At 36.8% G+C, this 27,465-nt stretch overlaps 1 protein-coding gene across 2 annotated transcripts in view; it reads left to right on the forward strand.

Moving 5' to 3' along the window:
- Diaph3 (diaphanous related formin 3) overlaps nt 1-27,465 on the forward strand; it is a 481,958-nt gene that overhangs the window by 352,382 nt on the left and 102,111 nt on the right. For both annotated transcript variants that reach the window (XM_046466464.2, XM_058586107.1), the window contains 2 exons: nt 12,092-12,187; nt 12,676-12,735. In XM_046466464.2, coding sequence (XP_046322420.1) covers nt 12,092-12,187; nt 12,676-12,735 — 156 coding nt within the window. The remainder of the gene's footprint in view (nt 1-12,091; nt 12,188-12,675; nt 12,736-27,465) is intronic.

Raw genomic sequence — 27,465 nt, forward strand, 5'->3', positions numbered from 1 at the left:
ACTTACCCACAAAATTACAATTATCTTATATTAGACAAAATACAGAAACATGCATTGGAGAAAAGATAGCCTCTTCAACAAATGGTGTTGGGAAAACTAGAAATCCAAATGCAACAAAATGAAATTAAACCACTGTCTATCACCATGCAAAAAACTCAATGCAAAATGGATCAAGGACCTAGGAATAAAACCAGAGATCCTGTGTCTAATAGAAGAAAAGTAGGCCCTAATCTCCACCATGTGGGATTAGGCCCCAACATCCTTAATAAGATCCTATAGTGCAAGAATTATAATCAAGAATCAATAAATCAGATGGATTCAGACTAAAAAGTTTCTTCTCAGCAAGAGAATCAATCTGAGGTGAATGGATAGCCTACATCTTGGGAGCAAATTTTTACACCTTACACACAGAGCACTAATCTCTAGGGTACATAAAGAACTAAAAGAACTAAACAACAGCAACAACATAAAAACAACCCAATCAATAAATGGGCCAAGGACCTGAAGAGACACTTATCAGAACAGGATATACAATCAGTCAACAAATATATGAAAAAGTGGACATCATTTCTAGCAATTAGAGAAATGCAAGTCAAAACTACTCCAAGATTTCATCTCACTCCAGTGAGAATGGCAGCTATTATGAAGACAAACAACAAAAAGTGTTGGCCAGGATGTGGAGGAAAAGGTACACTCATATGCTGCTGGTGGGACTGCAAATTGGTGCAGCAGAAATGGAAAGCAGTATGGAGAGTCCTTGAAAAATTGGTAATGGAACCACCATTTGACCCAGCTTTCCCTCTCCTCAGTCTATACTCTGAGGGCTCAGAAAAGCTTACTTCAGGGACACAGCCAAATCATTGTTTTTAGCAGCACAATTCACAATAGCTAAACTGTGGAACCAACCTAGCTGCCCTTAAGCAGATGAATGGATTAAAAAAAATGTGGCCTATATACACAATGGAATATTACTCAGCAATAAAAGAGAATAACATCATAACATTTGCAGGTAAATGTGATGGAGTTAGAGAAGATAATGCTAAGTGAAATTAGACAATCCCCCCAAAAAAAACCCCAAATGGTTTTTTTATATAAGAAGGCTGCTTCATAGGGAGGGGGAGCATGGGAGGAATAAACAAACTCTAGATAGGGCAGAGTGTAGGGAGGTGAAGGGTGGGGACATGGGGTTAGAAATGATGGTGGAATATGATGGACATCATTATCCAGAGTACATTTATGAAGATATGAATTGGTATGAATATACTTTTTATACAACCAGTGATATGAAAAATTTGTGCTCTGTATGTGTAATATGAATTGTAATGCAATCTCTTGTTATATATAAATAAAAAAAATTAAAAAGAGAATATCTGTGTTTCAAATATTTTGTCATTTTACCCTTTGATTGTTCATATTAGATTTTTAATTTTTTTCTTTTGAGTTTTAGATATTTATTGACTTTTGAGATGTGGCATTTTTGTACGGAAAATCTTCTTGTTCCAAAACTAATGAAAATATGCTTTTCTGTACTAACTGCTATAGTTTTGCAATTGAATCTTTTAATGTAGATATGTTTGATCAACTCAATTTGTTTTTATGTAAGTAGCAAGGTAGAATGGACAATTGTCACCACAAGATTTAATGAACATTTTCTTAAAGCCCTACTGATCAGAAATACTTTCTTTATCATGAATTGACTTTTCTTGTGTATTTGATATGAATTATCAAAAACATTCCTGTTACCCATTGTCCAAGTTTGACCAAAGAACCATCTTTTAACTCCACCCCCAACAGATATGTACACATGCATATAACTTCTTATGGGACTAGTGTTGCTACCTGATGTCATATTATATGTTGAAGTTGTTTTTTAATAAAATCAAATGAACTTTTTCAATATTATTTTTAATGACAAATTTATCCCTTTCTTATATGGTTGCTTTTAAATGTTGAGCTTGTAATGTCTTTATATTCTAAAAATGGTTTTTTCCTTATTTATTTGAGTAAGGTATTAAATGAGCAGAGAAGTGCCTCCCCTCCCAACCCAGGAATTTTGTCAGTTGTTTTCATAAGTTTTTGAGAATGAAAGAACTTTATTTTAAAAATCCAGAAGGCAAATTAGATACTTATATGAGTTAAACTAAATAACTATGATAGCAAAATCATTTTATTACAACAGAATCTAAGTCATGAGAATCTTGGAAATTTATAGTATCATATGACTTTGTACAATGTATTTATATTACCAATTTTGCTGGGTTTTATATGGTTAAATTTGAATCATAGTTTGTTTGTAACATCCAAGCATAGTTTACTTTTTTTGTTAAGGCTGAAAAGTCACATAAGAATAACCCTTTGTTTTATAATGGCATCTTTGAAATCTTATTTACTATAAAAGTTGAAATTATTTCAATTTAAATCTGGATTCAGTGTGATAAATCATGTAGTAATTGTAATTTATACATTCTAATTCATCTGTAAAATATTCTTCAGTTAAATTTTGATAATAGAGCTTTGTGTGTTAATTAGAAAATCTAGAAGTAAGGCTCTGTTCATAGTTGTTATTGCCACAGACCCAAGCATGCTCATGGTAGGAGTTGGGGTGGCCACCCGTGGTGGCAGTCACAGCTGCTGAATCCTGGCCCACACTTATGGTGAGAAGAACAGAATAGTCATCAGTATATATCACTTTTATTTCAGAAACCTACCAAATGCTCACTTAAACTTTATGGAGAGTTTTATGTCACATGACCAACCAAGCACAGTTTTAGCTTTTGCAACCTTTGTAGTTCAAGTTTACAATGAAGGAGGAGAGGGTAGGAAGTTGATATTACTTGGGCCAATCAGTAATGTGTTTCACTGTACTGAACAAGAATAGGCATCACAGTAAAAGTAATAATAGCTAATACTTATTAGGTCTTACATGTATGTGGGAGGCAGTAAGTACTTTACACATTAACTCAATCCTCACAACAGCTTTTTAAGGCAAACATTATCATTGTCCCCTTCTGATAGATCTTGGGAGGCACAAAAAGACAAATGTGGTCTTTAAGAGTCGCACAGTTGTTAAGAGTCAGAACCAGTATTTGATCCCAGCAGTTTCATTTTCTTTGTTCTTAACTGCTGTATTTTGGGGAACAGGAGGCCTTCTTTGTAAAATACGCTAATTTTTTGCTTCAAACTTTATAAGAAGAAATACTATTTTAAATAATGGAAGAGTAGGGGAGAAAAAATGGAAATATTAAACTGCTGGGGTTTTTTCCATAAAATTCCATTCCTTATGGGTAAGCCAGTTATTTAATTATAGTACAAAAGAGAACTGTTCTGATTATCATTGTATCAGTTAAATCCCAATGAAAATTGGCTTTCTAACTCCCTTGACTGAAATTTCAGTTCACATCTGAATTAAGAGAAGTTCAAAGACTTTGTTTTAAGTTATTCCTGTCTTTTTGCTGTCTGGGTTAAGTAGTACTTTGAGCTTGTGCTAGGTGGCTAAAGACTGAACTAGGTTACCAAGAAAAGTCACATAATCTGTTTCTGAAATGCTTTGCAATCAGCAGCATAGAGCAATAATTCATGTAACTATGTTAGGGCAATAGTTTCTTTTTTGGAAGGGTTGGGTTAAACTATGAGCCTATGAATTTTGTGTATTACCTAATTCTTGGATGAAACTAAGCTTCACCTTCCTATTCCCACTCCAAATTCCAGGTTATAAGTTTGCTATTACTATGATATAAGACCTTGTATTTCAGGAGACAATAAGAAGCAAGAGGAGAAACTGAAAGTGTATGCAAGTCAAGGATAGAAAGTAGTCACAGTCTGAGAACAGCCATGAAATGCTTCACAAACTCCCCTTTATATGGGAGTTTACTTGCCCCCACCTCTCTTTGCTGTACTCTCCTTAACAAAGCCCATGCTGTACCATAATATCAATTACCCCCAGAAGGAAAACTGTTAACTAAGTTCTTACCAGTTCCAGACACTCAGCTGAGTATTATAAATGTTATATCTCCTTTAATCCTTCCAATAACTTGGTGAATTTTAGGTGCTGTACTTCCCATTTCAAAGTTGGGATTGAGAAGCTTAAATAATTTACCCAAATCTGGTATTCAAATCAAGTTGTTTAAATTAAAAATGTGTTTTCTGTACCACTTCACTATGCTTGTACTTTTCCCCATAGTTTCAACTGTAACCTATATGCTTCTAAATTAAATCTATTCATAGTACCATTTTCTCTCCCCCATATTTTAGATCTATGAATCCATTAGCCTTTTGGAGGGTGTGCAATTGGATGTCTCATGACATCTCCACTCAACCCATCCAAAAGTGAACTCTTCTAGAGCTCAGTCCCTTCTACCACCTATTTCTGTTCATATCAGATGTTTTATGTTTCTCCAAAATCTCAATCTTGCACAGCTGATCTAACAGATCTAATAGGGCCTTCTGTCTTCCAGCAGTTCTGGCACTGTTCTAAGCTATTCTTTAGGACTTGGATATCCAGGAAGCCTTCTGGAGCTGTTAGCCTTCTTTCTAGGCTCCAAGTTATTCACTGTTATTCTCTACTACATGCCAGACACCTTTGACACAGTATTCGTCATGTTGTACTATATTGTTTTTTACCTGCCTTCCTCCCTTTCCCAGAGGGAAGCACCTTAAGTCATCAATCTCTCACTTCTTCTTTCTCTTCCTCAGTCTTCTCATTTTGCTTTTCAAGAATTTAAAAATCAACTTTGTATTTAGTAGTATAATATCTTCAAATTCTCAGACTAAATATGATAGACTCATGACATAGTAAAATACCTTGTTCCTCTTAAACTTTCCTACTTCTGAAGGTGTTATAGATAGCTTTTTATGGCTCTGACCAAAATATCTGACAAGAACAGCTTGGAGGAGTAAAAGTTTATTTTGGATCACAGTTTCAGTAGTTTTGACCGTGATCAACCAACTCCATAGCTCTGGGCCCATGGTGAGGGAAAACATCATGGCGGAAGGGTGTTGAGGAAGAAACTGGGTCAGGACATGAGAACCAAAAAGCAGAGAAAGAGCATTCTGCTCACCATGGACAAAAAAAATATATGTTAAAGGCATGCCCCCAGTGACCTACTTCCTCCAGCTATATCCTGCCTGCCTACAGTTAGTACTTAGTTAATCCATGTCAGTGGATTAATTTAACAATTAGGTTAATTAACTCAACAATTAGCTCTCATAATCCAGACATTTCATCTCTGAACATTTTTGTATTATCTCACACATAAACTTTTGGGGGATACCTCTTATCTAAACCATAGCAGGAGGTAATTACTTTTAGTTTAGTTATTTATTCTGGTATTCACTTATTCCCTATTTCTAGAGAATCTGTTATTAATTTTTCATTTTAGACATTAATGAGTTCCTGATGAGTGTTTGAGGACTTAGTTCCCTTGTGCCGTATCCCCATTTATGCCCCTTGGGTATTCTTCCTTCTTTACCCATTAGCTTCCATTGCAATTATATGACAATTGGGTGTTTCTAATATTGTCACTGTGTAATTATTCTTCTTTCCAATCTTATATTTTTGCTGCTGTAACAAAAATATTTATAGTTGAAATTTCTTAACAACAAAAATGTATTGGCTTATGGATATTGAGGATGGGCTGTCCAAGTGCAGGGCATCAGTAAATTCCATGGCTGATAAGGTCTCACACTTTGCTGTATCCTTACATGGTGGAAGGGATGAAGGCTGTCAGGCATCTTTTTTACAAGGGGCACTAGTCCCATTCATGAGCAATCTGCCCTGATGAACTAATCATATTATAGAGACTCCTCATATTAATAATATGACAACTATGTATTAAGTTCCTATTAATTTGAGGGGTACACCAATCTGGCATTTCCTATTAGGCTAATGGAAACTTTTTTTGCATAGGATTGATGTCTCCCCCTCCCCTCTCTTTATATGTATATGTGTGTGTGTGTGTGTATATACACACACACGCACACACATAAATATTTTAGTTGAAGTTAGACACAATACCTTTATTTTATTAATTTATTTTTTATGTGGTGCTGAGGATCAAACCCAGCACCTTGCACATGCTAGGCGAGTGCTCTACTGCTGAGCCCCAACCCCAGCCCATCATGTATCTCTCTTACTATTTTTCCCAATGCAAATGGTCCAGCATTAGCTTTGCTATAGTTCCTGGGCCAGGGTTCTCTCTTACAAGATTTTTCCTCCCATATGATCTCAACAGGCTTCTCTGGGCCTGGGTCCTGGGAATCCTCTTGCCAGTTTGTTCATTAGTCCCCTCCCCATTCATTCCTGTATCCTGTAGTTTCCTCTTTCTTACTTTTCTCTCTGGTTTTACAGAACCATGTTCTGTTCTCTCTGTAAGAAAGCATGTGTAGACACTTGCATGTCTAGAAAAGGTCTGTTTTTCTATTCTCACCTTATTGGAAACATAACTCTTTCTTCATTGGGAATAATTTCTTTTCAGAATTTAGAAACCTTTTTTTTTTTTTTTTTTTTTTTGTCTATTGATGTTTCACATCCGATTCCATTCTGACTTCTTTACTTTGTTTGACTTTTTTTTTTTTTTTTGCCTGTTTTAAGGATGTTCTTTGTATCTTTATTTATGGGACATTTCAATATGATTTCTTTACATATAGGTGGCTCCCAAGATGGCCTGGCTCCTGATTCAGCTATATGCACTTCCAGCATACCACAGGCACTTGGGAGGGAAGAATAAAGACTTGCCTTGATATTTCTCAGGGCTTTCTTGGACTCTAGCTCATAGTGCTGAATGAGTATGTTTAGAAATATGGAAATGAGAAACAAAATGTTGCCACTTTTTTGTCTGAATTGGAGTCCAGAATTTCCAGCTGACCTATGAAGTTATCTGGAGGTTCCTGCTAGCAACTTCCACTAACATGTCCAAAAGGAAACTCATTATCTTCTCCAACTTTGTTCTTTCATCAAAATCGATGTGATTTAAACTTTTTCGCCATGTTTTCTCTTTCTCCAGCTATAGGCCCCAGAGACCTCCTATGTGTCCTTAGCCGCTGTACTCTCTTCACCTCCTATTGATTCTACTTTAGAAATATCTCAATCTTAACTCCCCCGTGCCATTTCCTTGACACTACAATTTTTAAAATGGCATTTACAAATTAAACAAGGTGATATGTTATTTAGGCATAGTAAGGCTTTGACTATTGCAGTTAGCCCATTTATTTTAAAAGAGTTTTCGCAGCAGGAGAGATGCTATAAATATTCTGAATATAAATTGCCTTGTTAGAGAAATTGAGGTCTAATTTGTGATTAAAAAAATGGCTAATTTTTATTTCCCTGGTTTGTTGAGAATAATATAAATATGAGACATTTAAACAATTTATTGTATCTCTTCTTTTGTTTTTGTTCATTTCTTTCACTTTGTTCCTGAGATTACTTCCACCAAGAATTTTTCTTCCCTACCCAGTCCTTGCCATGGCTAACTCCCACTTATTCTCAAAGTAATCTCTCACTAGGAAGGCTTAAATCTCTGGTGACTCTCATACCTCTCTCCATACCCCACTTTTATGCTTCTGAGTGCAGAAGAGATTTCTTTTGTTTACCCTTGGGGCCTAGATATCTTTAGTGCTATTAATGGCCTGGCACATGGTACCATGTGCCAAGTAAATATGCGTTGGATGTGGGAGAGCACTTTCCTAGTATGTTCAAGGTCCTGGGTTCAATCACTAGCACCACAAAATATAAAAATAAAACGTGTTGGATACATGTACTAAATGTATGTTTAACATTGGAAGAACATTTTCCTTATATGTCCATATATTACAGTTAGCATTAGTTTATTTCAAGAGTGTATTTGTATATCAAATCAGAGTTTCTCTTAGCAGTAGTGTTTTACATGATTATGTCCTTAACATAAGGACATAAGAAAATGTACTTTGTAAAACTTAAGTTGTGATGTACTATATCTGAAACAGTGCTTGAAACTTTTAAAAATTAGTTATTTCATAAACTTCCTATTTATTTTTATACTTTAGTGCTTTTATTTGCATTATCTCATGTGATCTCCTTATTAAACCCAACAAGTAATATCTCTTACCCATGTCAGAAATGATTATGTCAGTAATCCAGTTTCACACAGTTGTTGGTTGAGAACCCAGGCTAGAGTGAAGGTTGCTATACTTAAGTATTTCTGTTATGTGTAAGGGAATAAACACCAAGAAAAAAACATTAACTCCAGGAACAAGAGCAGGAATAAACTCTGTTCCAGATAGAAAATGACTTTCTGTCTTTGGAGAAAATCATAGACAGCTGACTTTGAAAGTTGTGATGGGTTTTAAGAAGAGTTAAGATTGGGGAAGTAATTAGAATCATTGCAGGGGTGGTGGTGAAAGAGTTGGAATTTTATACTCTGGGAACTGAGAGAGATTGGAAACTTGTGACTCAGGGAATTGACATAATTCTGCTTTAGGACTCATCAGTAATGTATGGGATGATTAGAATTTGGAATGCAACATGAGATACAGTGTCTCATGCAGTATTCTTAGTGAAAATTACTTCTTTCTGTACCACCTAGAACATAGTTGCAAAAGGAACAACAGATCATTTCAGAAGATACTTGGAAATTTCAGTCAAGTTAGATTTGGAAACTAAATACATGTATGATATGGGACAAAAGGAAAAAACGAAACATTGTTGTTTTAATACAGTCTTACCACTTCCCTGGCCCCCTGTTCATCCATAACCTTTAGTCTCCTGCATAGTTAGTCCTTTCAGCTGACCCCCTTAGTGCCTGGCTTATTAATTTTGTTGAACATGTATTTATTAAACACTTTCTATATAATACATTTTGCTAGATATTAAAGGTAAACGACACCTGTAATCCCTGCCCTCAATAAGTGCACAATCTAATGGCAGAAAAAAAATCAACTAATCAGTATAATATTGTAAAGGATTTATTGCTATAGGTACTGCATGCCAATGGGACATTGAAGGGCACCCTCTTCAGCCCACCGTGGGTTAGGAGAGCATTCTCAGTTCTCTGTCTTCAGAGACATATGAGCTAACTTCATAAAGAAAGTGGGAAAGATATTCTGTGCAGAGAGAAGCATGTTTAAAGGCATGAAGTGGCAAACATGGAAATTTGCAAATTGCTGAATGAGCCTAAGCAGGGCATCATCCAGCTCCTGAGAACAGGAAATACCCTGCCCAGCCAGAATATAACTACAAGTGGTGGTAGCTCAGCACTGGTATTTCCTTAGCATACTAGTAATGTCATTGAAAATTTATTCAAAATCTAGGAGCTAATCAAAGTATTATATTTAGTTGTCCTTATCTCTTCAGTCTTCTTTAATAGGGAACTGTTTTCTAGCATTTTTTGTTTTCTTTTTCTTTCCTCCTTTCTCTCTTGGTCTTTTATTATGTTGTTTTTATAGCCCAGACCAGTTATGTCACAGAATATCCTCACTTTAGGTTTATATGATTATTTTCATACAATTAAATTTAAATTAGACATTTCTGTGCAAAGTACTGAACAGGTTATGTCATTTCACAAGGCAATTGGTGTCAATGTATCCTATTCTTGATACTGTCAAATTTGGGTAAAATGATGTTTGCTCACAGCCTTACACACAATGGTTTTGCAACCAAGTATGATTCCTGCCTAAATCATTTGTTACTATGTGCATTGGAAACGACTTATTTCTCTCATATCTTTGACATTTGCCATCTAATAGTTGACACCTCTATGTAAAATTATCTTTCCTTTCCCCTGCAAAGATGATGATGATGATGATTTTAGCATCATTGTGGATACTTAATTTTTCCCCAGTGTGTAATAATTTATTGTCATCATTGCTTACTTGATGCTCAAATTGTATAAATTTGGCAGCTCTGTCCTTATAACATCCATTTTTATATTATTTGATTCTATTTTCTAGCACATCAGTATGTTCCTGACTCATTTTTGCTAAGTGTTCTGATTCATTTTAGTGAGTAATGATATTTAGAAACCAAGCTCTCAGGACTAGTGTGCTCATTGAGGCAGTAATGGCATTTTTTCTGAACACTTTTGGTCTCAAAAGCTAGGAAAAATATTTTTTAAAACCCTGTGCCTAAATTGATTCCTGTGAATTCAACTCAGTACTTTGGGATTCTTCCTCCCTCCTCCTATTCCAGATTTACATCTCCTTTCCCACAGTGAGGATCACTGTTGACACTAGCATTAACAACTTTACCCATCTGCTCAATATTATAATGCACACATAAAAATTTCAGAATCATTATACAGCATTACCACTACCAACAACAAACTTACTAAGGTGACAGTTCATATTCTCTTTGTAGCTTTTTTTTTTCTTTTTTCTTTAAAGTATATGCTATTAAGGACATTTAAAAATTACTTGGTTTTAGTTTTTTTTCTCCTTTATAGCTAATGCTATCAATTTGATAACTTGTTCATTTGCTTCCATTTGATTTCAATTTGAAGATTTTTTTTAATCTCATGCTTGGATTTGTAAGCAAGCATGAGATTAAAACATTTAATTTAAAAATTTTTAGATGTGGGCTGAGGATGTAGCTCAAGCAGTAGCGCGCTCGCCTGACATGTGTGGGGTGCTGTGTTCGATACTCAGCACCACATAAAAATAAAATAAAGATGTTATGTCCACCAAAAAATAAAAAAATAAATATTAAAAAATTCTCTCTCAAAAAAAATTTTTTTTAGATGTTTTTACTAGTGAAATGTATTCATGACCTCAAATACTTAGCATTATCTGCAGTTCTTCTTAGGGGAAAAAAGCATAATTAAGTTTGAGTGTAAATTTTCAAAGATAGCCAGGTAATTACTTATTAAACTGTCTGAAATATTTAATGTATTTTAATTAAAAATAGCCATCAGATCACTTTAGAATTAAATTTATGTGTAAATTAACAACCTCCTAATAGTCTATTTCTCGCCCACCTGTTTTGATAACACCTACAAGGTTTAGTACTCTTCTAAAAATATGAAATAGGACCAGATGGAAAACCGACTGATACATATTTATATTTATATATCTGTTTATAAACTGTAAATGAGTGTGTTATTTGTACTCTACTGTTTTCACTTGCTATTCTCTATTAAAGAGATTGTTTCAAAATGGAAACAAAAATGAAGTAATAAAAAGTGTGGAGAAAAATCATTTTTTCTATCAGATGTCATGTTATACCAGCCTTACAGTTTCATAGAGAATGCCTGCAAATAGCTTCTTTTGCAGGAACAAAAAAGTCTTTAATATTTCCTTTATTTTGGGTTGGGCCAGTAACTTTTTTGAGTTCTTTTCTCCTGCTTCCTTGGAATGATTTTTAGTATTGATAGTTATAAATACCTGTGAATATTTTTAATGTTATTTGTAGACAGAATTGGTTCTGTATATACATCCTTTATTAATTATATAATGTCAGTTTAACCTAATCATAATGGAATGAAGTTCTTTAAATTTTTGAGAGACTTTTTTAATTATAGAAGATAAACTTTTTATACATTCTGTAAAAGTTTTAGCGATTGTTCTGTGTCACATCTAGTCAGGGGACAATTATTCTCTGATATGGAAAAAAATAAATCATTGGGATTGATTTTTCATATTTATGAAAGTTAGCATGGAAATGTAATTTTGAACAGTAAGTTTAGATGTGCAGAATCTGTTACAATAACCAAAACACTGTCCCAGACCTAATCAATGTTTAGAATAGAGGCTGTTGCCTTATTAAAAAAATAATACATTTCTACAAGGGAAGTGTGATTTATGATAACTTAAGACATACATATAACTAGAGCCACATTCCATTTAAAGTCATTGTGGCATTGGACTATAAAAGCAGTGCTCTTAAGTGAATCAGTAGAACTTGGTCCTTTTTAGTAGACAGAAACAGAAGCACTAATGAGGTATATTTCATTAAAAGATAGTTGATTTATGAGAGAGAGGCCTTTTTTATTTTGAAATTGCTGGCTTAGTCCTGGCATCTGGTCTTTTTTCTCCCTACCATCACCATCCCCAATTTCTCTGTATGCTTTGACATTGCTATGGTAACCCTGAGGGCTGATGGAATTCCCTGCATCTCTTTTCACAGAGGGTGATGAGACAGGAGTGATGGATAGTCTGCTGGAGGCCCTGCAGTCGGGGGCTGCCTTCCGCGACAGAAGAAAAAGAACACCAAAGCCGAAAGGTGAGCACTATGCTTGTTTTCATGTTACTTTCTAGGCAACTATCACAGAGAAGAAGACTTTTTCTTTCTAATTCTTTTAAAATCATGTGTCAAGAATGCAGTGCTATGGGCAAGAATTATTCAGAAGTTTCATAAGTTTGCTTAATCTCTTCCAAAGACAAATGTCAGAGAGATGTGCATTCCAGTTGGCTAATGTCAGTGGCACATTAACAAATCAATGCACTGAACCTAGAAAATCCTGATTAGTGTGACAAGTCTCATCCAAAGAACCATATGTACTTTGTCCCAGTGGAGTTTACAGTAGCATAATTAAGTGGGAAGTAAAAGTCATAACATTACTGCTTCAAGTGTTTCAGGGTACTGAAGCATTGCTTTGCTTCCAGAAATACTTAACCTTGGAAGAAAGTATGTCTAAATACTAAATACTTTTATGCTTCTTGAGATGAACAGATCTCTACATTAAGTTTCTTTTATATATTTTTTAACAGATATTCGGCAAAGTCTCAGTCCATTGTCTCAGAGGCCTGTTCTGAAAGTTTTTAACCATGGTAATAAACCATATTCATAAATTGCACTTTATTTCTTATCTACTTTTATCCTGTTGGTCTGTGATTTTAGTAGGCTGCTCTGACGTTTTCAAGTTTCAATATAACTAACAGTAAAATGTAGATGTTCATATTTGATGAGATTATGACTCATGTTTTCTATTTTTATATTTTGCCTTAAGGTTGTTTCTTAGGTTCTTCTTTTCAGGTCTCAAATGAATATTTTATTATTTGAAGTTGCCTTTATAATATTTCTGATCACTGTTGTCCAGTGCACACTTTCAAAAACAATGTGTTCTCATAATGCTATTTTAAATTGTGGAAGTGCCAAACGTCAAGATACAATTTGAAGTGTTGAAAATGACACCTGTTTTGCTCTACCATATTTGCTATGTAGTCAGAAAATACTTTCATTTACATTTTGGCAAAATTATAGATACACATGAACCCTGCATTATATTATTGTGGAAAGATGTACTAAAATTGATACAAAGGTGAATTAATCTCATCTCTGCTATTTATCTAAAATTGATTCCCCTCAGAAATCCCATAGCAATCTCATATGCCCAACTACTTGGTACCCTGTTCCTCTGTTCAGAAGACTGTTTTGTGTTGCTTGACTGTTTTCACTTTGGTTCTGTTTCCCTCCTTGTTCTGGTTGTGGATTGGTGCTTGCTTTCTGAAGTCAAAGACTCATTCATCCCCATTTCTTCAAGTGATGTAGTTGTCAAAGGTCACCATATTTATAAGTAGAAATATACTTGACAGATTTCATCCAAGGGTTTTTGGGTGCAGATGAGTTAATTTCTAAAAGTATTTACATATGGCTGAAAGGGAAACTTGTGCCATGTTTTCTAGGATAGCTTAAAATACTTAATGAGATAAGTAAAAACAGATGGGGATGCAATGACCTCTTAATAAGTATATGGATTTTTACTGCCCAAGGCAAAGTACTTATAGTAGATGTAATGAGAAGAAAGGTAAAAATATGCCACAGTATTTTAAATAGGTGTTTTAAACTTCTTTTAGTATGTCTTTGTGTTTGTTCTGCCCTTTCCTATTCTAAGAGAGTAGAAATAACTTAAGTAAGTTCATTATGGATAATTAAGTAATTTCTAACTTTGGACTTATGATTTTGAGTCATTATGACATACTAAATTATGGTAAAAATTGTAGAGGATAACCCTATACCAGACCTTAAAGATTGTTTAATAAATGAGTAAAGGGAAACCCAGAGAGGCTGAAAATCCTGAGCACAGAACTAGTGCCACACCATGACCATAATACAGGTCTCTAATTCCTGTGTATTTCTTTTTTTATTGCATATAGGTATTTCAATTTTTTTTACTACTAATAAAAGAAACAATTCAGCCCCCTTTGTAACAAATCATTAAAGAACTACATACAAATGGGGATTATGAGATAGTTATAATGGCTTCCTATGCTTTATTTAAAATAAATATTTTAGATATTAATGCAGAGGGAAATTTACCTTATATATCACCCTTGGAGAGCCTTTTATGACTTTAATGAAAATTAGATATAATGGCTTGGCTGTAATTACTAATAAATTCTGTTATTTCTGTCCATTATATAAAAGCAGATATACTGTCTCAAATTCTAAGGCTAAAGTAAGCCGGTAGATTATATTGCAAGCCAAAGGATATTTTTCACAAAGATCAAATTCTCTTTTCTAGTATAAATGTAGTAGATTAAAACATTTCTAGAAAAATTTCTATTGGTATTTTGTTTCTAGTCAAGTAGGAAGAAATCTCAAATTTATCTTTGAAAATGACATATATAAATTTATTAGACATATGTTGAAAAATGCAGGATTTGGTTAAGGAAAATTTCTTCATCACAAAAAGGTTCATGAATGTTTTTAGAATAGAATATTTCAGAGTTCATTTTGTAATCTATTTCTAAAAATTACCTGTTTTCATTGAAAATACAACCCCACTACTGAACTGCATGATTACAATGTAACATTGAACCTATGATATTTTAAATTTAAAAATACCTGGTATTTATATTGCCTACAAGTATGTGTTTGTTGATATTATCTTGTAACCTCTTTGTAGAAGAGTTAAAAAGATTCTCTGCAATTATTTTAAATTCTACAAACTAATATATGTCCTAAGTAAAATAATTTTATTAATACAAATAATAATAAACTGCTGTTTACTGAATTACTTGACTTACTATATGCCAAGCACTGTGCCAAATGTTTTATACATATCTATCATTGCATTTAACCTTCTCAATAATCCTGTCAGATAGTCAATATTTTTACCTTTGTTTTACAGTTGAAAGTAATTAAAGATTAAAAAGATTTGATGGCTTGCTTTAAAGTCATGCAGCAAAGTTATGAACCTGGGCCTGTCTGTCTTGAGCTCCAAGCTCTTATTCTATTTGCAACATCATACTCTAAAGTCAATGGCTTAAATCCATATCTAATCCCTTTTCCATCCATCAGCTAGTGACACATGTATGTTTGTTTCTCTTGTGATACGAAGTAGAACTATTGAGATGCAGCCTCTTGGAGGTTCTCCAGCCTCTGGTATGCCTTACCTCTTATTCCCAGATTTAACCACTAGATAGCACTATTTTCTTGGTCTGAGACTTGAATTACAAAAATATTCTTCCAGAATTCATTGTGACCACTTTTTATTTCTTTTATTAAACTCATTATTAAATCCTCTTGTTAACTTTAATAAACTTATGCTCTGTTATAAAGACTGTAGAAGACTTAAATAAATAAATAAATATATAATCTCCAAAACCCAAATTTAAGCTTATTAGTGGTAGTTTTAATCTCTTATTAAATATGTATCTCTTATTATCTGTGTATAGTCTGTGCCTTTTAAAACCATAACTTTAGTCCCAAACTTCTTATATTTATTTTTATATATTCAGAGTATCTTATTTCAGACTTTAAGAATCCTGGTAAAACATCCTCCAGAACTTTGGGGCTAAAATGTCCCAGTATGTATTTTTTTAAACATATTTTTAGTTATACAGGAACATAATACATTTATTTATTTTATGTGGTGCTGAGGATCGAAACCAGTGCCTCACATGTGTTAGGCAAGCACTCTACCAATGACCCCAGCCCCAGCCCCCCAGTATATATTTTGATATACTGACCATAAACTCCAATGTGTTTCAGAAGCAGAGAAATGTTACACTCTGGCTAACCTAGCCTTCATCATGTGTTATAAATCTCTACCAAAAATATTCTCTACTTTGGTTAAAATTTATACTTGCATTATCTTTTATTTTGGCTAGTAAGTCTTAGGCAGCAATTAAGTATTTGCCATTTCTCCTTGTTAAATCTTCATTTATTCCATAAAATATTCAATAAAATTTAATAAGCACTTGTTAGGCACTTAAGATACAGAGATACCCTGCCAGAAACACTGACTAGTTGGGAGACAGACCAATACTAATTCCCATGGATGTGGTAAATTTTAAGATAGAGGATACACACAGTTTGGGCAAGATTAGAAAGTCTGAAAGGCCAATTCTGTCTTTGTGAGGACAATCCAGATTTGGTTTCTAGTGAGATCTGAAATCTAAGCTGAGTTTTAAAGGATGAGTTGAAATGAGGCCACAAATGCAAGGGCAAGGATGAAAGACAAAAGAAGTAGCCCCAGTATATGTGCCCTTTCCCAGAGAGCCTTTCTGAACCTCTATCTCTAATAACATGGTCTTCCCAGGATACAGCACTCAGTGCCCTCAGAATGTTTCTTATTCAATGTTGGTCTCCCCTACTCGTGAATACCTTGTGGTGGAGAGAAGGCAATAAGGAAAAGATCTGTATTGTTTTCTGTCTTAAATGTCAGTACTTAACTAGTACTAGCATGTGTTGAATGAATGGTTTATGTTTAGGCTTGAATGGAGCAATTATTATATGAAGGAGCAAAATGATGTCTCAATGTCATCCCAATAAGTGGGATTTAATATGCCAAGTGATAAAGCTGCAGCTGTGAACACCATTAACCACCCCTCATCTCCTCCCTTTAATGTTACCTATTGTCCATGATGACACCAACCAACACTGACCAGTGCTTCAAAAAGGATATGGAGGGTAGGGTTCAAGTTTGAGTGGATTTCTCCTTAGAAGTAGGAGGGATGCTTATTAAATTTTTTCCCTTGTTTAGTCAAGAAAATTATAACAATATTAAAGCAAATTTATCTGCTGATTACTATAGGCTTTTACTGCTTCATTCAACAGCGTGTTCCAAACCTAAAGATCTCCCTCTTTTACATAAAGATAATTAAAATATTAATGCATTTTTATGATGATCATACTATGGTATTTAGGGGTTGATGAATAAAGTGCCTAGTTATTTGGCAATATAGGACTAGGTGGAGAAGTAGTATATTGAAAGTCTGATGCCAGGCCACAAATTTTGGACTATTGAAAATTTTGATTAAGAAAATGAGAGGTGTGAGTATTTAGGATGGAACTGAATTGAAAAACATAAGCAGGACTTAGCTACTTCAAGGACAGTGTGGATTGGCTGCAAGGGATGGGGAAAGTCAGAAGGAATACTAAGGTTGAAGGAAGAAGCCAGGCTTATAGCTTTGGGTCAAGAGGCCCTCCCAGAGAATCACTAATATTGCATGCTAATGAGTTATCTAAAGGAAGTCTTTAAACAAGGACAGGATGAATTGAGGACTGGACATTAGGAAGGAACTTGGCCAAGGGCTCAATATTAGTGATAGATCAGAATGAATCTATCACTAGTGTTAGAATGAACAGAGGAAGAGGCTGAAAAAATGAGTAAGTACGGGGATAGCACCATAGTAGAGCCTGTTTATGAGGTTGAAGGAAGAGTTTCAAGACTTATTTTCCTCATTTTCTTTTCTTTTTTTTTTATTTTTTATTTTTTATTTTTTTTATTTTTTATTTTTTATTGTTGGTTGTTCAAAACATTACATAGTTCTTGATATATCATCTTTCACACTTTGATTCAAGTGGGTTATGAACTCCCATTTTTAGCCCATATACAGATTGCAGAATCACATCAATTACACATCCATTGATTTACATATTGCCATACTAGTGACTGTCCTGTTCTGCTACCTTTCCTATCCTCTACTATCCCCCCTCCCGTCCCCTCCCCTCCTCTCTTCTCTCTCTACCCCCTCTACTGTCCTTCATTTCTCCCCCTTGTATTATTTTTCCCTTCCCCCTCATTTCCTCTTGTATGTTCTTTTGTATAACCCTGAGGGTCTCCTTCCATTTCCATGCAATTTCCCTTTTCTCTCCCTTTCCCTCTCACCTCTCATCTCTGTTTAATGTTAATCTTCTTCTCATGCTCTTCGTCCCTACTCTGTTCTTAGTTACTCTCCTTATATCAAAGAAGTCATTTGGCATTTGTTTTTTAGGGATTGGCTAGCTTCACTTAGCATAATCTGCTCTAGTGCCATCCATTTCCCTGCAAATTCTATGATTTTGTCATGTTTTAATGCAGAGTAATACTCCATTGTGTATAAATGCCACATTTTTTTAATCCATTCGTCTATTGAAGGGCATCTGGGTTGGTTCCACAGTCTTGCTATTGTGAATTGAGCTGCTATGAATATCGATGTAGCAGTGTCCCTGTAGCATGCTCTTTCTAGGTCTTTAGGGAATAGACCAAGAAGGGGAATAGCTGGGTCAAATGGTGGCTCCATTCCCAGCTTTCCAAGAAATCTCCATACTGCTTTCCAAATTGGCTGCACCAATTTGCAGTCCCACCAGCAATGTACAAGTGTACCCTTTTCCCCACATCCTCGCCAGCACTTGTTGTTGTTTGACTTCATAATGGCTGCCAATCTTACTGGAGTGAGATGGTATCTTAGGGTGGTTTTGATTTGCATTTCTCTGACAGCTAGAGATGGTGAGCATTTTTTCATGTACTTGTTGATTGACTGTATGTCCTCCTCTGAGAAGTGTCTGTTCAGGTCCTTGGCCCATTTGTTGATTGGGTTGTTTGTTATCTTATTGTCTAATTTTTTGAGTTCTTTGTATACTCTGGATATTAGGGCTCTATCTGAAGTGTGAGGAGTAAAGATTTGTTCCCAGGATGTAGGCTCTCTATTTACCTCTCTTATTGTTTCTTTAGCTGAGAAAAAACTTTTTAGTTTGAGTAAGTCCCATTTGTTGATTCTAGTTATTAACTTTTGTGCTATGGATGTCTTATTGAGGAATTTGGAGCCCGACCCCACAGTATGTAGATCGTAGCCAACTTTTTCTTCTATCACACGGCGTGTCTCTGATTTGATATCAAGCTCCTTGATCCATTTTGAATTCACTTTTGTGCATGGCGAGAGAAAGGGATTCAGTTTCATTTTGTTGCATATGGATTTCCAGTTTTCCCAGCACCATTTGTTGAAGATGCTATCCTTCCTCCATTGCATGCTTTTAGCCCCTTTATCAAATATAAGATAGTTGTAGTTTTGTGGATTGGTTTCTGTGTCCTCTATTCTGTACCATTGGTCCACCCGCCTGTTTTGGTACCAGTACCATGCCGTTTTTGTTACTATTGCTCTGTAGTATAGTTTGAAGTCTGGTATCGCTATACTGCCTGATTCACACTTCCTGCTTAGCATTGTTTTTGTTATTCTGGGTCTTTTATTTTTCCATATGAATTTCATGATTGCTTTCTCTATTTCTACAAGAAATGCTGTTGGGATTTTGATTGGCATTGCATTAAACCTATAGAGATCTTTTGGTAATATCGCCATTTTGATGATGTTAGTTCTGCCTATCCATGAACAGGGTATATTTTTCCATCTTCGAAGATCTTCTATTTCTCTCTTTAGGGTTCTGTAGTTTTCATTGTATAAGTCTTTCACCTCTTTTGTTAGGTTGATTCCCAAGTATTTTATTTTTTTTTGAAGATATTGTGAATGGAGTGGTTGTCTTCATTTCCATTTCAGAGGATTTGTCACTGATATACAGGAATGCCTTTGATTTATGCGTGTTGATTTTATATCCTGCCACTTTGCTGAATTCATTTATTAGCTCTAATAGTTTCTTTGTAGACCCTTTTGGGTCTGCTAGGTATAGAATCATATCATCTGCAAATAGTGATAATTTAAGTTCTTCTTTTCCTATTTTTATGCCTTTAATTTCTTTCGTCTGTCTAATTGCTCTGGCCAGCGTTTCGAGAACTATGTTGAACAGAAGTGGTGAAAGAGGGCATCCCTGTCTTGTTCCAGATTTTAGAGGGAATGCCTTCAATTTTTCTCCATTCAGAATGATGCTAGCCTGAGGCTTAGCATAGATTGCTTTTACAGTATTGAGGTATGTTCCTGTTATCCCTAGTTTTTCTAGAGTTTTGAATATAAAGGGATGCTGTACTTTGTCGAATGCTTTTTCCGCATCTATCGAGATGATCATATGGTTCTTATTTTTAAGTCTATTGATGTGGTGAATAACATTTATTGATTTCCGTATATTGAACCAGCCTTGCATCCCAGGGATGAATCCTACTTGATCATGGTGCACAATTTTTTTGATATGTTTTTGTATCCAATTCGCCAGAATTTTATTGAGGATTTTTGCATCTAGGTTCATTAGAGATATTGGTCTGTAGTTTTCTTTCTTTGAAGTGTCTTTGTCTGGTTTAGGTATCAGGGTGATGTTGGCCTCATAGAATGAATTTGGAAGTTCTCCCTCTTTTTCTATTTCCTGAAGTAGCTTGAAAAGTATTGGTATTAGTTCCTCTTTAAAGGTTTTGTAAAATTCTGCTGTATACCCATATGGTCCTGGGCTTTTCTTAGTTGGTAGTCTTTTGATGGTTTCTTCTTATTTCCTCGATTGATATTGGTCTGTTTAGGTTTTCTATATCCTCCTGACTCAATCTGGGCAGATCATATGACTTAAGAAATTTATCTATGCCTTCACTATCTTCTAATTTATTGGAGTATAAGGATTCAAAATAATTTTTGATTATCTTCTGTATTTCTGAAGTGTCTGTTGTGATATTGCCTTTTTCATCCCTTATGCTAGTAATTTGAGTTCTCTCTCTTCTTCTCTTCGCTAGCATGGCTAAGGGTCTGTCGATTTTGTTTATTTTTTCAAAGAACCAACTTTTAGTATTGTCAATTTTTTCAATTGTTTCTTTTGTTTCAATTTCATTAATTTCAGCTCTGATTTTGATTATTTCTTGCCTTCTACTTCTTGTGCTGTTATTTTGCTGTTCTTTTTCTAGGATTTTGAGATGAAGTATGAGATCATTTATTTGTTGGTTTTTTCTTTTTTTAAGGAATGAACTCCAAGCAATGAATTTTCCTCTTAGAACTGCTTTTAATGTGTCCCATAGATTCCGATATGTTGTGTCTGTGTTTTCATTAATCTCTAAGAATTTTTTAATTTCCTCCTTGATGTCTTCTCTAACCCATTGATCATTCAGTAACCTATTGTTCATTCTCCAAGTGATGTATGCTTTTTCCTTCCTTCTTTTATCGTTGATTTTCAGTTTCATTCCATTATGATCAGAAAGGATGCATGGTATTATCTCTACTCCTTTATATTGTCTAAGAGTTGCCCTGTGACATAATATATGATCTATTTTTGAGAAGGATCCATGTGCTGCTGAGAAAAAAGTGTAACTGCTTGATGTTGGGTGGTATATTCTATATATGTCAATTAAGTCTAGGTTATTAATTGTGTTATTGAGTTCTATAGTTTCCTTATTCAACTTTTGTTTGGAAGATCTGTCCAGTGGCGAGAGAGGTGTGTTGAAGTCTCCCATGATTATGGTATGGTGGTCTGTTAGACTCTTGAACTTGAGAAGAGTTTGTTTGATGAACATAGCTGTACCATTGTTTGGGGCATATATATTTATGATTGTTATGTCTTGTTGGTGTATGGTTCCCTTAAGCAGTATGTAGTGTCCCTCTTTATCCCTTTTGATTAACTTTGGCTTGAAATCTATTTTCTTTGATATGAGTATGGACACTCGTGCTTGTTTCCGAAGTCCATATGAGTGATATGATTTTTCCCAACCTTTCACCTTCAGCCTATGTATGTCTTTTCCTATCAAATGCGTCTCCTGTAGGCAGCATATTGTTGGGTCTTGTTTTGTGATCCATTCTACTAGCCTGTGTCTCTTAATTGGTGAGTTTAAGCCATTAACATTTAGGGTTATTATTGAGATATGGGTTGTTGTTCCAGCCATATTTGTTTATTTATGTTACTAAACATGGTTTGTTTTCCTCTTTGATTATCCCCCCCCCTTTACTGTCCTACCTCCCACTGTTGGTTTTCATTGTTATTTTCCATTTCCTCTTCCTGTAATGTTTTGCCGAGGATGTTTTGAAGAGATGGTTTTCTAGCTGCATATTCTTTTAACTTTTGTTTGTCGTGGAAGGTTTTAATTTCATCTTCCATCCTGAAGCTTAATTTCGCTGGATACACAATTCTTGGTTGGAACCCATTTTCTTTCAGTTTTTGAAATATGTTATTCCAGGATCTTCTAGCTTTCAGAGTCTGTGTTGAAAGATCAGCTGTTATCCTGATTGGCTTACCCCTAAATGTAATCTGCTTCCTTTCTCTTGTAGCTTTTAAAATTCTCTCCTTATTCTGTATGTTGGGCATCTTCATTATAATGTGTCTAGGTGTGGATCTCTTATGATTTTGCACATTCGGCGTCCTGTAGGATTCTAGAATTTGGGATTCTGTCTCATTCTTCAAGTCTGGGAAGTTTTCTTGTATTATTTCATTGAATAGATTGCTCATTCCTTTGGTTTGAAACTCTGTCCCTTCCTGTATCCCAATGACTCTTAAGTTTGTTCTCTTAATGTTATCCCATATTTCTTGGATGTTTTGCTCATGGTTTCTTAACAGTCTTGCTGAGCTGTCTATGTTCTTTTCCAGTTGAAATACTTTGTCTTCATTGTCTGATGTTCTATCTTCTAAGTGTTCTACTCTGCTGGTAGTATTCTCCATTGAGTTTTTAAGTTGGTTTATTGCTTCCTGCATTTCTAGGATTTCTGTTTGTTTGTTTTTTATAACCTCTATCTCCCTGTATAGTTGATCCTTTGCTTCCTGGATTTGTTTGTGTAATTCCTTGTCGAAGTGATCTTTCATTGTCTGATTTTGCTGTCTAATGTCTTCCTTGATACTCCAGATCATCTGAAGCATGTATATCCTGAATTCTTTATCTGACATTCCATCTGCTGCAGCTGTTACCTCTTCTAAAGTTGAGTTGACCTGCATTGCTTGTGGTCCTTTCTTTCCTTGTCTTTTCATACTGCTTGCGTTTCTTTCTTCTTGGTGAAACTGTTGTGTTTTTGAAATTTTTTCCCCCCCTATATATTTATATTGCTCTTGTATAGTTGAAAAGTCTCCCTTGCAGGCACGGGCGGGGGCTCTCCTTTGCCCCTCCTCCAGTTGGTGTGAGGTGTCTACCAGGCCCGCGGACCCCTGGGCCTGATCCACAGTTCTGTCGCAGGTCTGCCTACCTTGCAGGCGGGGGCGAAGGCTGTGCCCTGCCCCTCCTACCACGCCCGCGGACCGCCGGGCCTGATCTGCAGGTTAGTCGCTGATCTGCCCACCTTGCTGGCATGGGTGGCAGTTCCGCTCCGCCCCCACTCCAATTGGGGTCACGTGACCACCACACAGGTGGGCCCCTGGGCCTGATCTGGGCGCGGGCGAAGGCTCTGCTCTGCCCCTACTCCCGTTGGGGTGAAGTGTGTACCACGCTGACAGGCCGCTGGGCCTGATCCGCCGGTCTGTTGCAGGTCTGCTTACGTTGCCCGCCCGGGCGGCGGCTCTGCCCTGCCCCTCCTACCACGCCCACAGTCCGCTGGGCCTGATCTGCAGGTTGGTCGCAGGTCTGCCTACCTTGCGGGCGCGGGCGGCGGCCCCGCTCCTCCCCTCTGGCTCCAGGACAAAGCGAGAGAGACTCGGGTATCTGTGACTCACCCTCCCTACCAGTTGACCAACTGTTTCCGTCGACGCTGGCACCGATGAAGTTCTCTCCTCGGCCGCTCTCCGATGACATCAGATCTCTGCCATGCTGGCATTCCCTGTTCTATGGCTGAATCCCGTTTTCTTCTCTTCCAATAGGCGGAGCTGTGCCCTCCGAGCCGAGCTTCTGCCCTCTATGTGCTGACAGAAATCCCTGTAAGGTGGCTCCTGGGAGTCTCTCAATCCTGTTAGTCCAGAGCCCTTTCACTTATCCGGCCCCTCCCCCTGTTCTTCCTGCCAGCCAGCCAGCCAGGTCCTGTTCACCGGAGGCGGTTCCCCAAGGGTCTGATTACACTTGCAGCCCCACCGCGTGTCCTATATCCCGTACGATGAACACCCTCTCTGTCATTCATCTAAGCCCCAGTGCTGTGGTGGGGTGATCTGGGAACCAACAGCTTAATTTTTCCGGACCCCTTTGGTGGGCACGCCCCCAGAAACTGGCGGCTAAGATCTTGGGTGTCGCCGCTGGTGTTAAGGGGAGGTGGGGATCTGGAATCCCCTCTGCTTCCCTACAGACACGCCCCCGGAGAGATTCCCGAGGTTTCCTGGCTGCTTGTATCTGGAGGGGGTGGGAGTCACACACCTGCTAACGTGGATTCCGCTGCGAAGGAATTCCGTCGGCGGAACTCTGGTGATGTCACCTGTCTGCTATGGCGGGCCCCAGGCTCCTTGCCGGAGTGTCCAAAGGGAGGGGTGGGACTGGTCTGTCTCTGGTTCGTTTCAGCTCCCGGTTCACTATTTCATGAAGGCTTGGCGAGAGACCTCTTCCTAGAGTCCCTGCACCGCTCCTGCTGCACTGCGCCTCGGAGGCTATCCACCCTGACGCGGGGGCTGCGTGCAGGCAGCCGACAGTCGCCGAGTCGTGCGGGCAGCGGCTGGCGGGTCTGGACCTCTGCGCTGCGTGGCGGAGATTCACTCGTCTGGGGCAAACTGTCACCTCCAAAGATCCTACCAATTCCCGGCCGATCTCTCTTTAGTGGAATTTTGCTAGGAGTTTCTCAGCAGGTCGAATCTAAGGGTATCCATGCGTCTCTCTGACCCCGTTGTTGCGGAGGTACTGAAAGCGCTGCCTCACCACTCTCTGCCATGTTGGATCCCCCCTCATTTTCTTATTTATTTTCTTTATAACCTCTGGTATATCAGTGAGTGGCTCCTGGTTTCGTGGGTATGTAATTGCTGTTCTCCTCAGGGACTTCTCCTCTGCTGTGCATTATAAATCTTTTGTGACAAAGGTTACAGGAATATAAATTGTTGAGCCACACCTCATCGTGCATATGCCTGCAATTTGATTGCACCCTCATTAGATGGTTCTCTACTTTTCATTAAGTAGTTCAGTGGGATTTTTTTCCTAGTTAAATGGATATAGAGTAATCAGAAAGAATTCAATAAACTATATGCAATTAAAAACCCTAATGATAAAACTATTTAACTGTGACAAAATAAGATAAAAACATAATCAAAATTTTAGGCAAACAAGTATTACACATTTTTAGTGAACATCCATAACCTAAACAAAATCTTGCTATATTATCTTTACACTAAATCAATTCTTAATAGCCTTAATTTGGATTTGATTATCTATTTTTACTCTTCCTCTTATATATGGAGCTTTGAGAGATTTTTATAGAAATAAGATTGTATTGCCTGTAGGCACAGCTGCTCTGCCACTCTCAAGATTTGAAGGCGGAATTAAATGTGAAGCTAGTTAGATATCTTGGAATTAGCATATTCCTCTGCACAATAACTAAGGGAGGCACATGGGCTTTGGTTGATGTTTCGAAAATTCATATGCAGCCACCCCCATCCACGGTCTGCTCAGTCTTGAGTCCCCTAATTTGTCTACCTTCCTTTTCCCCAAGCAGCAAGAATTTGGCTTGAGGCAGAATTATGAAGTTTCTAAGGTTTTCCTTGGTGTCTACTGAGTACTAACTGCCTTAAGGCTTCTTTGAAAACAGTGAGGACAACACCACAACAGTCCTTGTCTAGAGAACTTTATCAAAGTAGTATATGTTGACAACTACCATTTCCATTTCTTTAAACTATATCCTATTTTAGAATAGAGCATAAGCAAAATGATATGATTTTCCAATTGTCACTGGCTTATTTTCTTGAACATTTTTTTTCTCTTGCTCATGTACTTCTGCCTGCCTAATAACCTATGAAAGGGAGCTATTAAAATACTAATTGTTTTTGACACCCTTATGGCTTGGGCTTTCAAGCAGAATCAAATGCTACCTGTAACTGTCAAAAGACTTAAATATTTTTAAGGAGATTTTTCTAGACTGGGAATGTAAAACAATTTGGGTGATTTCAGATTTTATTCAAATGTCAGTCTCTTGTATTTACTATGTAGTCAAGCAAGAGGAAGAATGGACTCAGCAGGACCCTGCCTAGGTAAGGATGCCCTGTGGGCAGATGGGAAAGACTTTTCTTTTCTAATTTTACAGTCAGGGCAGGACAACCTTTTGTCACAGTCATTATCAGACAGACTCTTAAGCATGATCAGGTTAGAAAATTCTCAAGTAGTGAAGACTTGAAGTTGTTGTAAAAGGACATTTATGCAAGAAATAGCAAATTTCTTTCATTTAATGAGCATTCACAGATGTATGCTGAAGGCTGGAATAAATTTAGTGAAAAGAAGATAAAGAACTATTGTATAATGGAATCAATGTCCTTGACTTTCCTGAAATAGTGGTTATGATTAACATGGCCCTTGTTCTATTTATGTTCTGTAGGGCACTATAATTATTATGATCTTTTAAATTTGTTTGCTCACTCCTGAATCTATTCCTTTTCTTAAGACAGAGATTTAGAATCTGGTTCTATAAGGAGTGAATGGATAGATTTTAGAATCTTTGTCAACTCTGTAGTTTGGTTTTAAATGTTAGACGTAATTTTTTCTTCACGGTATAAGGATCTATTGATATGATCAAATTTATCCCCAGAAGAGATGAAGAATTGTCAACTTTGTTTAATTACTAATGTGGTAATTTTGCATGTGCTACTTCTAGGAAGCCATTTTTGCTATAAGCATTTGCCATTTGAGAATTAACTTGGGGGGGGGGGGGATTAAATGTTTATTGGCATAATGAAAAATGAGCAAAACATTAAAAATACTTGGCAGAGCTACAATTTTAGCACCAATTAAATTGTTTAGGATATAGTTAAGACTCATTGACATAGAGGCACTGTGGAGGCTCACTGAGCATGCACAGAGGACTTCTGTACCTGGGACACTCACTAATCCTCCTGGATTTCCCAGGTTGTAGGGCAGGCAAGGCTTATGTGGGTCTACAGCTCAAAAGGAACAGGCAAAAGAAAGATGAGCCACCAGTGATACAGATGCCAAAAGAAAAACCAGTCACCAAAGCTACATGCTCAGAAAGGACAGGTAAAGAAAGACTGGGTCAGTGCCTGGGCACAAATTGGGCTGAAGGACACAGGTCTCACTGCTCACCTTAGGAGGAGCAGCCAGGCAGCGTTGGTGGGAGGGGGAGGAAGAGGGCAATTTTTTCCTCAAAGTCTGGATGGTGAAGGAAAGAAAAAGAAGGAAAATAGAACTAGAACAATTTTTTTTTGTTTCTTTGGACTTCATTCAGTGGGATGGAAAGTCACCCTGAAGGTGAAGGGTAGGATTTAGGGAAGCATTACCTGGAATAAAGGTCCTGGGGGATGAGAGTAGAGAGCAGAGGACAGTACAAAGGAAGGGTGCTGGACTCGAATTGGTAGTACCTGCTAATTAAAGGAGAGTTTGGGGGGAA

This window comes from Marmota monax, unplaced genomic scaffold (assembly GCF_021218885.2).
Source record: "Marmota monax isolate L192 unplaced genomic scaffold, Marmota_monax_Labrador192_F-V1.1 WCK01_AAM20220418_F8-fsc00049, whole genome shotgun sequence".
NCBI lineage: Eukaryota > Metazoa > Chordata > Mammalia > Rodentia > Sciuridae > Marmota > Marmota monax.